At 46.5% G+C, this 17,851-nt stretch overlaps 1 protein-coding gene across 2 annotated transcripts in view; it reads left to right on the forward strand.

Moving 5' to 3' along the window:
* The window catches only part of clptm1 (CLPTM1 regulator of GABA type A receptor forward trafficking), a 74,696-nt gene extending 62,945 nt beyond the window's left edge, over positions 1-11,751 (forward strand). For both annotated transcript variants that reach the window (XM_078241741.1, XM_078241742.1), the window contains 2 exons: positions 2,400-2,567; positions 8,825-11,751. In XM_078241741.1, the coding sequence (XP_078097867.1) occupies positions 2,400-2,567; positions 8,825-8,991 (335 nt within the window). In that variant the 3' untranslated portion in view covers positions 8,992-11,751. The remainder of the gene's footprint in view (positions 1-2,399; positions 2,568-8,824) is intronic.
* Positions 11,752-17,851: the final 6,100 nt, after the last annotated feature.

The raw sequence follows: 17,851 nt of genomic DNA on the forward strand, positions 1-17,851 counted from the left end.
CAAAACTGTGCAGAATACTCCAGCTGTGGCCGCACCAATGTCTTGTATATGTCTGAAGTGAGGTTTAGATTGCCTTGGCATTGATCTTTTGTACATCTGTTACTCATCTTTTAAAAAGAAACATCAGTAATTGTTCTCGGTTATCTTAAGTTTGCTCTTGAAGCTGGGAAGATTAAAGGGAGAGTCAGCGGAGATGTCCAAGATCATGTGGCACAGCCTGGGACCCAGGTGCAATTCCGGCCTTGGGTCACTGTCTGTGTGGAGTTTGCACGTTCTCCCCGTGTCTGCGTGGGTTTCCTCCGGGTGCTCCGGTTTCCCTTTTTCAGTCCAAAGATGTGCCGGTTAGGTGGATTGGCCATGCTAAATTGCCCCTTAGTGTCCCAGGTGCATAGGTTAGAGGGATTAGTGGGCTAAATATTTGGGGTTACGGGGATAGGGCTTGGGTGGAATGTTGTCAGTGCAGACGCAATGGGCCGAATGGCCTCCTTCTGCACTGTGGGATTCTGTGTGCGGGTTAGGTGGATTGGCCGTGCTAAATTGCCCCTTAGCGTCAGGGAGATAATAGGGTAAATTATGTGGGGTTACGGGGATAGGGCCTGGGTGGGATTGTTGTCAGTGCAGACTCGATGGGCCAAATCACCGCCTCCTGTACTGTAGGAATTCTATGAAGGTTTTTTGACAGTAAATAAGGAGAAACTGCTTGTCAGTCAGTGGTTGTAGTTTCAGTAACCAGAACACGCAGATTTAAGGTCATTGGCAATAAAAGCAGAGGCAAGATGAGAATCTTTTTGTTACACATTGAGTTATGCTTGGGAATGGAACACCAGAAAGGGCTGAGGAAGCAGTTTCAGCACTAACTTGCAAAATTGGATCAATAATTGAAGAATAACTTGCAGAGCTAAGGAAACAAGGGAGTGTTCACATCATTTGGTTAATAATTAAAATACCAGCAAATGCAAGGCGATTAGTTGCTTCATAGAATCCCTACAGTGCAGAAGGAGGCCATTCAGCCCATCAAATCTGCACCAACTCTCTGATGGAGCATCTTACCCAGGCCCTATCCTCGCAACCCCACGTATTTGCCCCATTACCCCTCCTCATCTACACACCTTGGGACACTAAGGGGCAATTTGGCATGGTCAATCCCACCTAACCTGCACATCTCTGGAGTGTGGGAGGAAACCGGAGAACCCAGAGGAAACCCACGCGGACACTGAGAAAACATGCAAACGGCCACCCAAAGCCGGAATTGAACCCGGGTACCTGGCGCTGAGAGGAAGCAGTACTAACCACTGTGCCACACAGTGGTAGAGTGGGTACTTGCCACAAAGTTGTAATCGGTTTAGTATTAATAACTGTGCTGTCCAAAAGCCACTGAGGTCTTTGTTGTATTTTATTATCTTTTGATATACTGTGTATGCTGAGGCTGCGGGTGGAGCCTGACAGGTTTAATCACTTGCTGAACATGCACAAGATGACTTGCGGAGCTTCACTCATCCACCTACAGTGTTTCCAAGTGCTAAACCCAAGATTATAGCTCAGGGTTTAAATATGACAGGCGTGAGATTAGCACATTGAACGCCGATCCTTACTCTTGTAGCCCTTTGTACATTTACATTAGGGTGGGAAACGCACTGAAAGTTGTTGCATGGAACTTATAAAAATTACCTTTCAAAGTCTGCAGCTACCCTTGAAGGTTTGTGGCACAGTGGTTCGCGCTGCTGCCTCACAGTGCCAGGGACCTGGGTTCGATTCCTGGCTTGGGTCACTGTCTGTGTGGAGTCTGTACGTTCTCCCCCGTGTCTGCGTGGGTTTTCTCCGGGTGCTCCGGTTTCCTCCCACAGTCCAAAGATGTGCAGTTAGGGGGATTAGACATGGTAAATTGCCCCTTGGTGTCCAAATATGTGCCGGTTAGGGGGATTGGCCATGCTAAATTGCCCTTGGCCAAACCACCTAATCTGCACATCTTTAGACACAAGGGCAATTTAGCATGGCCAATCCCCCTAACCTGCACATCTTTAGACACCATGATAAATTGCCCCTTCATATCCAAAGATGTGCAGGTTTAGGGGGATTGGCCAAAAAAAAACTTTAAATTGCCCCTTAGTGTCCCAAGATGTGCAAGTTAGAGGGATAAGTGAGGTAAATACATGGGGATTACAGAGATAGAGCACGGGAGGAGGGTTGGGTCTGGGTGAGATAGTCTGTTGAAGAGTTGGTACAGAGTCAATGGGCTGAATGGCCTCCTCCTGCACTGCAGGGGTTCTGTGATCTTTAATCAGATGGCTCTTTGCGGCCCATCATGTCTGTGCCAGTCCTTTTCGTCGCCTCCTTCTGTGAAGTATTGTTTTATGATTGTAAGGATTATAAATGTCTCTCTTGTGTTTGTCTCCTCACAGGATTTATAACAATGACACCACAGCTTTTCATTAATTATAAGCTGAAGTCAGTAGCCCATCTCCCGTGGAGGATGCTTACCTACAAAGCCCTAAATACCTTTATTGATGACCTGTTTGCATTTGTAATTAAAATGCCAATGATGTACAGAATAGGATGTTTGAGAGATGGTAAGTGGCTGAATCAAATCTTTCAATGAGTTCGCTGATTATCTGACACTTTTGCCTTCCTCCTCCCCTGCACACAGTTTGAGGAAATGAGAAAAGCCGCCTCCTGTCTCTGCTGGGGTGCACTCCAAGTTTCACTTGGGTGGTGTTGCCTGTCGCAGTCTGTTTCAACCCCCTTACGGTGGACAAAGAATTGCGAGTAGGCTTCTTGTTAGTACAATAATATTTATTCACACACACGCACTTATTAATCACCTACCCCCAATCAATACTAAGTTACTGTACAGAATACTAAAGTTCAAGTCCAAGACTAGACCTTGACTTGACTTTTGCGTGATTGGCAAATTCCCAGGCAGATATTGGCCTTTATCCGGGTGTTGGTCTCTGTAGTCCTCTGCGAAGTCTGGTCCTCCGGCCTGGTCTGATACTCTGGCTCTGGTCTTCCTTCCTGCCTTTGGTGTGGTGGCTCTCCTCGTGCTGGTTGTTACTGGTGTTGGTCACTGTTGTTGTCGCTCGTTTGTTGGCGAGAGAGAGAGATATTCTTCTGTCGTGCAGCACCCTTTTTGGCCATTGCCAATCAATCGATCGGGGCTTAATCACCCTGATTGATCGAGTCCAATCAGGTGCTGCCGCACCAATCTCCGGGTGTGTCCCCAGTGGCTATGCCTGTAGGTGCTGGAGGCATGTAGGTCACATACCTCCCTCCCAAATAAGGTGTTAAGGTGCCCTGTGTCTGGGAAACAACCTGGTTTGACCAAAGATGGTTCTTCTAATCTCATTATGCAGACTGCATCGTTGAGTACAACGTTGTTAATCAGTTCTCTGGGCAGTTCCGTTTACCTGATTATAATGTCAAAGCATTGTATTTGCCCAACCGATCTACAAAGATGTGTTAATCGCTCCCCCCTTCTGCTAAGTGATCCTTGTCCTGGAGATGGCCCATATCCCATGTATTCCAACATCTGCAGCCTGTTTATCTCTGTCCAATTTCTTTTGAGGCTGCAGCCTGTCTGTTTCAATACTTGTCCAATTATCCCAGCATGCTCTTGCAAACCGCCATCTTAGGTGGCCCGTTTGGCCATAGTGATGACTGTGAATTGTACAGTTTATGATTTATTGGAAGGTGGGACTCTTGAGTTCCTGCGCCTTCGGGTAGAGTAGTTGATTTAAAGAGATGGGCAGGCAGCTTGAGAGTTACCCTTTAGGATTGGAGTGCTGGAGGAGAGAGGGATACAGCAGTGATACTGTGTCCTTTCACTGGAAGTTCATTAATGATTCAGGCTTATGCTAGCTTTGAGACATCTTTCTGCTTTGGAGTGCTAGGACTTCAGAATGTTGTTGAAAGCCTGGGTTCCGAAAGCTGCTCAAGAACCGTTTTAAAACCTTGTCGAAGGATGTAGAGACAGATCACGTGACAGAAAAAGCGACCGTTGGCATTCATTGTGAAACATAATTCCTTCCGACTCTCGTGGGTGGCACAGTGGTTGGCACTGCTGCCTTACAGTACCAGGAGCCCGGGTTCGATTCCCGGCTTGGGTCACTGTCTGTGTGGAGTTTGCACGTTCTCCCCGCGTCTGCGTGGGTTTCTTCCGGGTGCTCCGGTTTCCTCCCACAGTCCGAAAGACGTGTTGGTGAGGTGCATTGGCCGTGCTAAATTCTCCCTCGGTGTACCCAAACAGGCGTCGGAGTGTGGCGCCTAGGGGATTTTCACAGTAACTTCATTGCAGTGTTAATGTAAGTCCACTTGCGACACTAATAAATAAACTTTAAACTTTTAGATTTCTCTCTAAGAAGTGGCCTAGTGGTATCATCGCTAGACTATTAACCCAGAAACTCAGCTAATGTTCTGGGGGACCCCGGGTTCGAATCCCGCCACGGCAGATGGTGGAATTTGAATTCAATAAAAAATATCTGGAATTAAGGATCTACTGATGACCGTGAAACCACTGTCAATTGTCGGAAAAACGCATCTGGCTCATTAATGTCCCTTAGGGAAGGAAATCTGCTGTCCTTACCCGGTCTGGCCTACATGTGACTCCAGAGCCACAGAATGTGGTTGACTCTCAACTGCCTTCTGAAATGACCTTGCAAGCCACTCAATTCAAGGGTGACTAAGATGGGCAATAAATGCTGGCCCAGCCAGCGACGCCCATGTCCCATGAACGAATTTTTTTAAAAAAAAGTTCTAACTGCACTTCATTTCCTCTATCTGCCTCTGCTACTGTTCACTTCCATTTCACCTTGACCCACCCTAGCTGCAGAACAATCGCCAGCTCCCATTCCTATTGTTGACCCCAGTACTATCCCACAGCTCTCACTGACATCACCAGCACTGAATCATCCGCCATTAACCGGGAGCTAAACAGGGCCAAGCTACGTAAACATGACAGCACAAGTCAGAGGCGTGGCATTCTGCATGTGGAACTCACCACCTGACTCCCCAAAGCATGCCCGCCAACTAGAAGATGTAAATCTGTAGTGTGATGGAATACTCTCCACTTGCTTGGGTGAGCCTTGCATTTCCAGTAAGTTCCAGATTGCAGAGCCACATCCAGTTGATTAAGGTTCCTTATTTAAATAAAAATAAGAATTAATGCCGATCCGAGGAAATTATTTTTATTCCCAACTGTAATAAATTGATTTAGTAATACCTGTTTAAAAGCATTGCTCAAAATAGGCACTGAACTGGGCTATCCATCTAACCAACATCAAGATACTGCTTCAGTGCGTGAATGTTTGTTTGCAAGTAAGACTGATGTATATTAGGACAGCACAGTGGTTAGCACTGCTGCCTCACAGTGCCAGGGACCCGGGTCCAATTCCAGCCTCTGGTCCCTGTCTGTGTGGAGTTTGCACATTCTCCCCGTGTCTGCATGGGTTTCCTCCGGGTGCTCCGGTTTCCTCCCACGCTCCAAAGATGTGCAGGTTAGGTTGATTGGCCGTGCTAAATTGATGCTTAGTGTGAGGGGGTTTAGCAGGGTAAATATATGGGGTGACGGAAATAGGGCCTGGGTGGGAGGGTGCTCAGTGCAGACTCGATGGGCCGAATGCCTGCCTCCTGCACTGTCAGGATTCTATATATGATAGCCCAGCTCCAACAACCAAGCGCAGAATCATTAAATAACCATCCTGGACAAAGCAGCCTGTTTGGCATCCCATGCACTATTTCCCTTGTCATCGAGTGTCTTTAAGACAGAGATAGATAGGTTCTTGATTAATAAGGGGATCAGGGGTTATGGGGAAAAGGCAGGAGAATGGGGATGAATAAAATATCAGCCATGATTGAATGGCGGAGCAGACTCGATGGGCCGAGTGGCCTAATTCTGCTTCAATGTCTTATGTACCTTCTCGCCCACCTTCTCCCAGTCAATTCAGGGTGGGTAATAAATGTTGACCGTACTAACTATACTTGAACAAATTTTTTAAAACCCTGCAAATTTCCTTCCAGCATCTTGGTTTGGGAATATATCTTATCAAGGCCATTCCTGCGGGTCTACCTTCACCATGTGATTTGATTTATTATTGTCACAAGTATCGGGATACAGTGAAAAGTATTATTTCTCGCGTGCTATACAGACAAAGTATACCGTTTGTAGAGTACATAGGGGAGAAGGAAAGCAGAGGGTGCAGAATGTAGTGTTACAGTCACAGCTAGGGTGTAGAGAAAGATCAACTTAGTGCAAGGTAGGTCCATTTGAAAGTCTGTTGACAGCAGGGAAGAAGCTGTTCTTGATTCGGTTGGTACATGACCTCAGACTTTTGTATCTTTTTCCCGATGGAAGAAGGTGGAAGAGAGAATGCCCGGGGTGCGTGGGGTCCTTGATTATGCTGGCTGCTTTGCCGAGGCAGTGGGAAGTGTAGACAGAGTCAATGGATGGGAGGCTGGTTTGCGTGATGGACTGGGCTACGTTTTAAATTTAAGTTTATTAGTGTCACAAGTAGGCTTACATTAACACTGCAATGAAGTTACTATGAAAATCCCCTAGTCGCCGCGCTCCGGCACTGTTCGGGTACATTGAGGAACCTGCACATCTTTGGACACTAAAGGGCAATTTGGCATGGCCAATGCACCTAACCAGCACATCATTGGATACTAAGGGACAATTTAGCATGGCCAATGCACCCAACCCGCACACCTTTAGACGCCACAACCCTTTGTAATTTCTTGTGGCCTTGGGTCAACTGCTCTCAATCTGAAGGTTGCAAGCTGAAGCGTAGGTAGTGCATTACTCACCTTATTCATTGCTGGTTCTAGATTGGCCATCTCGAGCTTTATTGTGCCTCCATCTTCTTCTACTGAAACTTTCTACTATGTATTCCCAAATGGAAGGAGGACTCTAGGTTTCTCTCTTAATGAACCATCTCCTCGAACCCCATTCTGACCACCTCCCAATTAGCCTCCAATGCCAATGTGAGGAACTTACCCTGCCTTACCATTGAACCTATTGCAGATGTATACTCCTTTCTGCACCCTTCAGTCTTCCAAATCTTTGCATTCTATCATTTGAGGCAGAGCTTTAAGTTGCCTGGGCCCTTCTCTTTGGAACCCCTGTCTGAGACCTGCCCGCACCGCGCACTCTCAAACCTTTCTTTTCAGGTTCTGAATTGTCTACCAAAATCTTTAATCACCCCTCCTAAATCCGATTGCTGTTCCTCTTGCAAGTACTCTGTAAAGTGACTCGGGGACAGGTTTGCAGCATATTGCATCAGTATGATCCTCACCATCTGTGATGGAATAATTCTGTAAGTGATACAAGAAATACTTCTCACGCAGCGAGTGGGTAAAGTCTGGAATGAGAGTGTGTAGGAGGCAGGTTGAATCGAAAATTAGTGTTGTCTGAAAAGGAAGAGTGTGCAGGGCTACGGGGAGAAGGTGGGAGCATGGCACTCAGTGAATTACTCATTTGGAGGGCCAGTCAGACCCAGTTGGGCCAAATGGCCATCTCCTGGAATGTAACAATTCTGTGATTCCATGAAATTTATTGCATTTATTTTTTATTCGCTCGTGGGACATGGGTGTCGCTGGCTGGGCCAGCATTTATTGCCCATCCCTAATTGCCCAAGGGCAGTTGAGAGTCAACCCCATTGCTGTGGCTCTGGAGTCACATGTAGGCCAGACCGGGTAAGGACGGCAGATTTCCTTCCCTAAAGGGACGTTAGTGAACCAGATGGGTTTTTCCGACAATGGTTTCACGGTCATCAGATTCTTAATTCCAGATTTTTTTAAAAAACTGAGTTCAAATTCCACCATCTGCCATGGCAGGATTTGAACCCGGGCACCCAGAACATTAGCTGAGTTTCTGGGTTAATAACCTAGTGATTTATACCACTAGGCCATCACTTCCTCAGGACGTCCCAAAACACTTCAGAGCCACACTTGCTGTCGTGTAGGAAATGCAGCAGCCGATTTGTGCACAGCAAGCTTCCACAGCGTGATGTGATAATGACGCGGTTAATCTGTGCTGAAGATGTTGTTGGAGGGAGAAATATTAATCCGGGCACTGTGGAGGGCTCTTTTGAGTGGTGTCGTGGGATGTTGAATGAGGAATCTTGGTTTAATGTCTTGATCTGAAAGATAGATCCACGACATTTGTGACCTTTATGGAGTGGACGTTTCCACCAGTAGGAAAAACTAGAACCAGAGGGCACAACCTCAGGCTAAAGGGACGATCCTTTAAAACAGAGATGAGGAGGAATTTCTTCAGGCAGAGAGTGCTGAATCTGTGGAACTCTTTGCCGCAGAAGGCTGTGGAGGCCGGGTCATTGAGTGTCTTTAAGACAGAGATAGATAGGTTCTTGATGAATAAGGGGATCAGGGGTTATGGGGGAAAAGGCAAGTGAATGGGGATGAGAAAAATATCAGCCATGATTGAATGGCAGCGCAGACGCGATGGGCCGAGTGGTCTGGTGGCACAGTGGGTTAGCACTGCTGCCTCACAGCGCCAGGGACCCGGGTTCGATTCCCGGCTTGGGTCACTGTCTGGGTGGAGTTTGCACATTGTCCCTGCGTGGATTTCCTCCGGGTGCTCCGGTTTCCTCCCACAGTCCAAAGATCCTTGGTTAAAGTTTCTTTCGGCCGTGCTAAATTCTCCCTCAGTGTACCCGAACAGGCGCACGAGTGTGGCGAGTAGGGGATTTTCACAGTAACTTCCTTGCGGCGTTAATGTCAGACTACTTGTGACTAATAAATAAACTTTAATTCTGCTCCTATGTTTTATGGTGACTATCTGAAATAACCCTATATTTTTCTTTCAAACCAGACGTGGTGTTTTTTATCTACTTGTACCAGCGCTGGATCTATCGAGTCGATCTGACTCGAATGAATGAGTTTGGGACGAGTGGCGAAGACTCAGTAACGGCGACAGAAGAAAATAGTTCCCCAAAAGCTCTAATGGCGAAACCGGAGGGAGAGAAGAAAAACGATTAAATTAAAACCTTTGTATGGTCGTAAGTTTAATGTTTTGCTGAGGCTTACAGCAGAATTGAGACCAGGGACTATAATAATCTACTTCCTGATTTTTGTATTAATATAATCCTGTTGAAAATAAGTGAATTCTGAAGTCCAGGTTAATGTGATGTACTGTATTGTTCTGAAACATATCTGTATTTAAGTATGATAACTTTGTAATCACTGTATTCCATTGTGGAATATTTGGTACATTAAATTACTAATAACGTTTAAATTGCAGCCACTTGTCCAAAGGCAGCCTCTGTTCATTTTGGGAGGGGAGGGGGGTGGGGGGGGTGTGCGGGGGAGGAGAAGGGGAAACGTACCAGATTTTTAGAAATATTCATTCATCTGAAATTCTGTTTCCTGTTTCAATCGACACTCCAGTAAATCTATGAACTAATCTTGAAGCGGGTTGCGTGTTAGACTCGCCAGTGGCTATCTGTTAATGGTTTTTAATCCAATCGCATTCAACAATTCCAAAGTGTTGATTCCCAGTGGAACTGACGCGAGGGGAGGGGAGGGATGGAGCGAGGGTTGCAATTCTTGGCTGAACTCCTTCCCGCCGCCCCCCCCCCCCGCCCCCCCATTGTGAGTATGGTGTTTTGTTTCCACGAATGGAATCCATTTGGAAAAAGCAGAATTATTTGTGCAAAATGTTCAAAGTGGTCGGTGCTCCCTCATCATTGAGGGACTGGTCAAAAAGAAAAGAGAGGCGTATGGTAGGTCCAGGCAGCTAAAAACGGAGGGAGCTCTGGAGGAGTACAAAGAAAGTAGGAAAGAACTCAAACGGGGAATTAGAAGAGCAAAAAGGGGTCACGAAATGTTCTTGGCAGACAGGATTAAGGAGAATCCCAAGGCATTTTATTCATACGTTAGGAACAAAAGGGTTGTCAGGGAAAAAATCGGACCTCTCAGGGACAAAAGTGGGGAATTATGCTTGGAGCCCAAAGAAGTAGGGGAGATCCTAAATGAATACTTTGCGTCGGTATTCACAAAGGAGAGGGATGTGTTGACTGGGAGTGTCTCGGAGGGGAGTGTTGAACCGTTGGAGAAAATCTCCATTACAAAGGAGGAAGTGTTAGGTTTGTTAGAGAATTTAAAGACTGACAAATCCCCAGGGCCTGATGGAATCTATCCAAGGCTGCTCAGGGAGACGAGAGATGAAATTGCTGGGCCTCTGACGCAAATCTTTGTCTCGTCACTGGACGCAGGTGAGGTCCCAGAGGATTGGAGGATAGCTAATGTGGTCCCGTTATTTAAGAAGGGTAGGAAGGATAACCCGGGTAATTATAGGCCGGTGAGCTTGACGTCCGTGGTGGGGAAGTTGTTGGAGAAGATTCTTAGAGATAGGATGTATGCGCATTTAGAAAGGAATAAACTCATTAACGATAGTCAGCATGGTTTTGTGAGAGGGAGGTCATGCCTCACTAACCTGGTGGAGTTTTTTGAAGAAGTGACCAAAATGGTTGACGAGGGAAGGGCCGTGGATGTCGTCTATATGGACTTTAGTAAAGCATTTGACAAAGTCCCTCATGGTAGGCTGGTGAAAAAGGTTGGATCTCATGGGATAAAGGGGGAGGTGGCTAGATGGGTGGAGAACTGGCTTGGTCACAGAAGACAGAGGGTGGTAGTGGAAGGGTCTTTTTCTGGCTGGAGGCCTGTGACTAGTGGTGTTCCGCAGGGCTCTGTATTGGGACCTCTGCTGTTTGTGATTTATATAAATGATCTGGAAGAAGGTGTGACTGGGGTGATCAGTAAGTTTGCGGACGACACAAAATTGGCAGGACTTGCAGATAGTGAGGAGCATTGTCAGAAGCTACAGATGGATATAGATAGGCTGGAAATTTGGGCAAAGAAATGGCAGATGGAGTTCAATCCTGATAAATGCGAAGTGATGCATTTTGGTAGAAATAATGTAGGGAGGAGCTATATGATAAATGGCAGAACCATAAAGGGTGTAGATACGCAGAGGGACCTGGGTGTGCAAGTCCACAGATCCTTGAAAGTGACGTCACAGGTGGAGAAGGTGGTGAAGAAGGCATATGGCATGCTTGCCTTTATAGGACGGGGCATAGAGTATAAAAGTTGGGGTCTGATGTTGCAGATGTATAGAACATTGGTTCGGCCGCATCTGGAATACTGCGTCCAGTTCTGGTCGCCACACTACCAGAAGGACGTGGAGGCTTTGGAGAGAGTACAGAAGAGGTTTACCAGAATGTTACCTGGTATGGAGGGGCTTAGTTATGAGGAGAGATTGGGTAAACTGGGGTTGTTCTCCCTGGAAAGACGGAGGATGAGGGGAGACTTAATAGAGGTGTATAAAATTATGAAAGGCATAGATAGGGTGAACGGTGGGAAGCTTTTCCCCAGGTCGGTGGTGACGTTCACGAGGGGTCATAGGTTCAAGGTGAAGGGGGGGAGGTTTAACACAGATATCAGACGGACATATTTTACACAGAGGGTGGTGGGGGCCTGGAATGCGCTGCCGGGCAAGGTGGTGGAGGCGGACACACTGGGAACATTTAAGACTTATCTAGACAGCCATATGAACGGAGTGGGAATGGAGGGATACAAAAGAATGGTCTAGTTTGGACCAGGGAGCGGCGCGGGCTTGGAGGGCCGAAGGGCCTGTTCCTGTGCTGTATTGTTCTTTGTTCTTTGTTCTTTGATCATGGTTTATTTGTGTCCCAATCTGCGGCACCAGAATAAAAATAGCGGTTAGTTGATTTAAAAACACTTCCCGCCTCTCTGGTGCTTTATTTTTCAAAGATTGAGATTATTGAATTGGAGCTGCTTGGTACTGTTTAGCCTCCCCTCCCCTCCCCTCCAACTGACCATGTAACCTCTCCATTCCCCATTGGAGTAGGGCTCATGTATGAACATAAACTTGAACGTTAAACTTTATTTATTAGTGTCACAGGTTGGCTTACATTAACGCGGCAATTCAGTTATTTTGAAAATCCCCCAGTCGCCACACTCCGATGCCTGTTCGGGTACACGTAGGGAGAATTTAGCATGGCCAATCCACCTAACCTACACATCTTTGGACATTAAGGAGCAATTTAGCATGGCCAATCCACCTAACCTACACATCTTTGGACATTAAGGGGCCAATCCACCTAACCTGCACATCTTTGGATAGTAAGGGGCAATTTAGCATGGCCAATCAACATAACCAGCACAGCTTTGGACTGTGGGAGGAAAGCGGAGCACCCGGAGGAAACCCACGCAGGCACGGGGAGAATGTGCAGATTCCGCACAGACAGTGACCCAAACCGGGAATCGAACCCAGGACCCTGGCATTGTGAAGGCAGCAGTGCCAACCACTGTGCCACCATATCAATCAATCAATAGGAGTTATCTCTACCTACTCGGTTGTTGATTAAGGTTACATCATTCATAAGGTATTAAAACCAATCACAATCACCTCACACTTAATTGTAATATCCAGTCAGCGTGAGGTTTTAATCATGCTAGCTGACCTAATCTGTCATTGTTATAAGTTTTCATTGTCCCAGCTTGTGTCTGCAGATATCATGCCCTTCTCCCAGTTCCAAAACTTAGAATCCGACAGTGCAGAAGGAGGCCGTTCAGCCCATCAAGTCTGCACTGACCACTATTCCACCCAGGCCATATCCGCATAACCCCACGCATTTACCCTAGCTAGTCCCCCTGACACTAGGGGACAATTTTGCATGGCCAATCCACCTAATCCCCACATCTTTGGAGCGTGGGAGGAAACCCAACAGACACGGGGAGAACATGCAAATTGCACACAGACAGTGACCCAAGCCGGGAATTGAACCCGGGTCCCTGGCGCTGAGGCAGCAGTGCTTACTACTGCCGCACTTCAGACATCTCAATCAGGTATCTGATTTAATGAATTCTCTCAGACTAAATGCCTTGATGCTTATCTGTGACGAACTTTTTATTTTCTCATTGCAGCTTCTGTGATTTTTAAAATGGTGTAATTATTATTCCTTTCAACATCCATGTCAGAGGTGATAAATCCTCCTGCTGTCCATTGTCAGCACTCCCTATTCACTGCATTGTGATCACATGTCACGTTCCAGCACAGTAGATCATAACACGCTAAACAAAAGTGTTTGCCAAACTTGATTGTGCCAAGGGATAACCCTCCCCCCTTTAACTGAGGGGACAAACCGTGATGTCACAGTGCAGCAGCCGCCCCCCCCACATCAGGCATCACAGTGAGATCAGACATCACACTCTATCTCGAAACTGGGAGAATTTGAGGCAGGAGGCTCAAATTTGATTAACTGAAGGAGCTGTTACTATCTGGCTGATTTATCTGGGAGTGAATGCAAAGGCATGGTGGCACAGTGGTTAGCACTGTTGCCTCACAGTGCCAGGGACCCGGGTTCAATTCTGGCCTCGGGTGACTGTCTGTGTGGAGTCTGCATGTTCTCTCCCCGTGTCTGCGTCGGTTTCCTCCCACAGTCGAAAGATAAATAGGTTAGGTGGATTGGCCGTGCCAAATTGCTCCTTAGTGTACGAAGATGTGCAGGTTAGGTAGATCAAGGGGCAATTTAGCATAGCCAATCTACCTAACCACATCTTTGGACACTAAGGGGCTATTTAGCATAGCCAGTGTCCGCAGATATGCAGGTTAGGTGGATTGACCATGGTGGTTAGGAGGATTGGGGGAGTGGGGGTTGCCTGGAGTTCTTTCGGAGACCTGGTGAATGGGCCAAATGGCCTCCTGCTGTGTAGGGATTCTACGTACTCGATGATTCTATGAACAGGGGCAATGATAATGTCATCAAGGACACTCCTCAGGAAGGTTGCAGGCAGTGAGAGGTTTGTGAAGGAGGATGCAGAGTCCGGTCAGCACAGAGAAATGTCCAAAAAGACACAGGAGTCAAGACTATTGAGTCCAGCAAGATGCTCATCAACTTGGCATCTCGCTGTCCCCGTCTGGGAAATGCTGCCTCTTGGAGTGTGATCATTTCAGGATGGCTCCTGATTTATAAAAAAGTAGTTTGTTTATTACTGTCATAAGTTGGTTTAGGTTAACACTGCAATGAAGTTACTGTGAAATTCCGCCAGTCGCCACACCCCGGCCCCTGTTCGGGTTACACTAAGGGAGAATTTAGCACGGCCAATGCACCCTAACCAGCACGTCTTTCGGACTGTGGGAGGAAACCGGAGCACCTGGAGGAAACCCACGCAGACACGGGGAGAATGTGCAGACTCTGCACAGGCAGGAATCGAATCCGGGTCCTTGGCGCTGTGAGGCAGCAGTGCTAACCACTCTGCCCTTGCTCCCTGAGACTCCAGAAGAGTTCCAGAAAATCTAACCTCCGCTCTAACACCCCCTTACTGTCAATGTCCTGTTAGAAAACGGTCAGGTTTTTGATCTGGAGGAAATCTCGTCACTGGTCGTCCAGGTTTCTTCCAGAGCGAGACGCACCTCTGACAAGTTGTGTAGCACCTTGTGGTGTTCAAACTTAAGATAGCCGGGTGGTAAACGACAGAACACTGAAGTCAAGTCTTTATTCGCTGAATAACATAAGAAATGGAAGCAGATATAGACCATTCGGCCCATCGAGCCTGCCCTGCCATTCAACATGATCGTGGCTGGCATTGGCCATCAACTGCACATTCTCCCCGTGTCTGTGTGGGTTTGCTCCGGTTTACTCCCACAGTCCGAAAGACGTGCTGGTTAAGCATTGGCCGTGCTAAATTCTCCCTCAGTGTACCCGAGCAGATGCCGGAGTGTGGCGACTAGGGGATTTTCACAGTAACTTCATTGCAGTGTTAATGTAAGCTTATGTAAGGGAAATTGTACTGGATATTGTATGAGTTTAGTATGGAATTCAGATTCATAGGTTTTAGTGAAATAATAAAGCAGATTTAGATAAGTAGTGAAAATGGATATGTAACCTAAAGTAACTTCGTGTGACCTAATATAATCAAGTGTAGTCGATATAGTCAAAGTGAAGGAACTAGAGAAGTAATATAGCAATCACTAATTAAGGAAAGCAGACAATAGTCACTTAAGAAAACAAGGAAGACTGCTCGGTGGTTCAACTTAATAGTGGACCATAAACCAGCAGAGAGAATGTCTTTTCTGCTAAACACATTAGTGGACCATAAATCAGCAGGGGGATGTCTTTTCTTCTAAACACATTCGCCTTAGCTTACAAAACCACGATTATTGTACAAACAGAAAAGTTCAGATAAGAGCAAGAGTTATAACCACCATGGTTTAAGAAACGAAGAGATATAACAGGGAACGACCAAATGCAAAGAAAACAGATAAAGGGTCAACTAAAATTAATGGTGGCCAAAGAAAGATAGGGCTGTAGGGTAAGATAACAACCAAGGACAGGCTGTAAAAGGGAGAGGAGGATCTTGAGATATGAGGCTGAAATGTACATAAAAGAGTGTAAGCCCAAGGGCTCTTTGGAGTGTTCCGGACGTTCCCGACTTTATCTCTTGTGCTGAGAAATAAAGTCTATTGCTTGGAAGATCGCTGCTCAGACTCTCTGTTTTAATTGATGTGAATAAATTGTCGTCCTGGGGAACCACGACAAAATTGGCGCTGCTTAGCAGGGTTGGTGAGAGATCGCCCAGAAAAGCATCTGGAAGGAGTGGCGGAGACGGTGGTCCAACCGGAACCGAGAGGTCCCCAGCCGGCCTTCTGTCAACAAGGTAAGCAGACTTGCATGCATGTAAATCCTTGTTGTCAGAAAGGGGTTTTCTCGAGGCCCGGCGCACCCGGCTCTCTGCTGGTCCTGGATCTCCCCAACCCAAAAAGATATCCTGCACAGGTAAAACCAAATTGTGTAAAATTTTTTGAGAGACTGAGTCTGATCTGAAGAGCAGAATTTTTGCATGCAAAAGCGCGCTGCGAATACTGTATTGTCTGTGAATGGGTAAAAAGTGAGACGGGAAAAAGGCCGAAAGCTAAAGTAATGCAATTAGGTTAAGTCAAGCGGTTTGGAGCGGGTTTTTCAGGTCACGACTTGCCCAGAAGAGAGTAAGTGTGGGAAAACCTGCCAGTCCAAACCTACCCAGGACCTCGGGTAAGGGACGTCAACCGAGAGGGAGAGAGATCAGTGAGAGATCGCTCTCTGACCTAATACAGTAGTCAAAAGCACAGGAGTGGATTTTAAGCACAGGAAAGGGGAGTAGCAGCTAGAATAGAGGAAGTAAAAGACCAATTTGAACAAACTGGTCTGAGAAAACAGCGTGAAGGACAGAAATAAGAGAGAGAGTCGGAACATAGGTAGGGTAATAACTAACAACTTGGAAAGATTACCCTGACAAAATTGCCTGGTGGCAAGATTGGGAATAACTAATCTTTGAATAATAACAAAAACGGAAGCAACACTGGATTGGAAAAAGATTACACACATAATTAACTTAGAGGAGATAAAGAATGAGTGGCCGTATGTAAAATGGGAAAGAGTAGTCGATAGGAATTGGATAGACGAAATAAAATTGGAAACCCTAGAGAAATTAATAAAGGGATCTGACCGATACAGGATTCTTATACACATAGACGAGCAAATGAAAACCTACTACCCTCTGGCCCGGGAGAGGAAAATAGTGCCGGGACAGGGGACTACGGGGAAGTGGATATCAGGACCCCGGTTAGAATTACAGATATTGGCAAAAGAAATCCAAAGGAAAGGTAAACAGGGGACTGAGCACGGAAAAACAATACAGCAAGTAATAATCACTGTGATACCTAACTCTGACAGACTAAGTGACAAAAATTGCGACAGTGATCCAAAAAGATGAGTAATGGCGCACCAAGTTAAGACACCAGTGGAGATATTAGGGGATAAGTTCCCAGCCCTCAGGGGAGATATAGAACACGTCTCTAAAAAATGGGCCAAAAGAACAAATAAGACCAATACACAGTGGCCGGAGGAAGGCACATGGTCCATAGAGAGGTGTGAGGACCAGAAGGGAATGATAAAGAACTATAAGATTAAGGATAAAACGAGCAAAAGAAGGGAAAAGCGAGAAAAGGAGTTAGAGATATTAGCCCTATTCCAACAAGAAGGGAAAGAGAGAAGAGGGGTATGGAGGGGAGGTAGAATGCAGATGCCAGTACAACTTGAGGAAAAAGCAAAATTGGAAGATCCAAACGTAGCCCCACCCCCATACTTAGAGAAACAGAGCTCCACGGGACTGTACCCAGTTATATCAGGCACAATGAATTTTGAGGGAGAATATGACATAGAACAGATGACGAAGGAGGGAAGGGCACAAAGGGAGAGAGAAAAGAGACAAGATATAGAGAGATGGAAGGAGAAACAGAAGAGAGTAGTGAAGACGAAGGGAGGCAATCAATGTTAGGGGTGCAAAGAAAATCAAGGCGGGAAAGGCACCCACCTGTAAAGTTTCCAGATGTGGATAGGAGAGGGAAAAGGGTATTCCCGGTGATTCTGAAGGGTGGCAGACCGCAGTATATCCCTTGGTCAGGTCAGGATTTGCCTAATTTAATTAATGAATTACCCAATATTTTGGATGGGGCTGGAAGGTGGATTGGACAGTTGGAGGCAGGGATGGTGGGAAAAAGGATGGCACTGGGCGACATCAAAGCTCTCCTGACAAAGGTGCTAGGAATGGACCAAATGGCGGAAGTAATGAGACGTGCTGGCATCCCGACCGCAGCTTATGACCCAGCGGTGGATGGGACACTAATGGACCAGTACCGCCAAGTCATCTGGCAGGCACTGCGGGATATGTACCCCAATCGAATGGATGTAAAAACCCTAAAGGGAGAGCCACTGGGTGAGGAGGAGAATGCAGCGGTGTATGTGGAGAATCAATTAAAAAGGTGGAGAAGGGACAC

This window comes from Mustelus asterias, chromosome 24 (assembly GCF_964213995.1).
Source record: "Mustelus asterias chromosome 24, sMusAst1.hap1.1, whole genome shotgun sequence".
Taxonomy (NCBI): domain Eukaryota; kingdom Metazoa; phylum Chordata; class Chondrichthyes; order Carcharhiniformes; family Triakidae; genus Mustelus; species Mustelus asterias.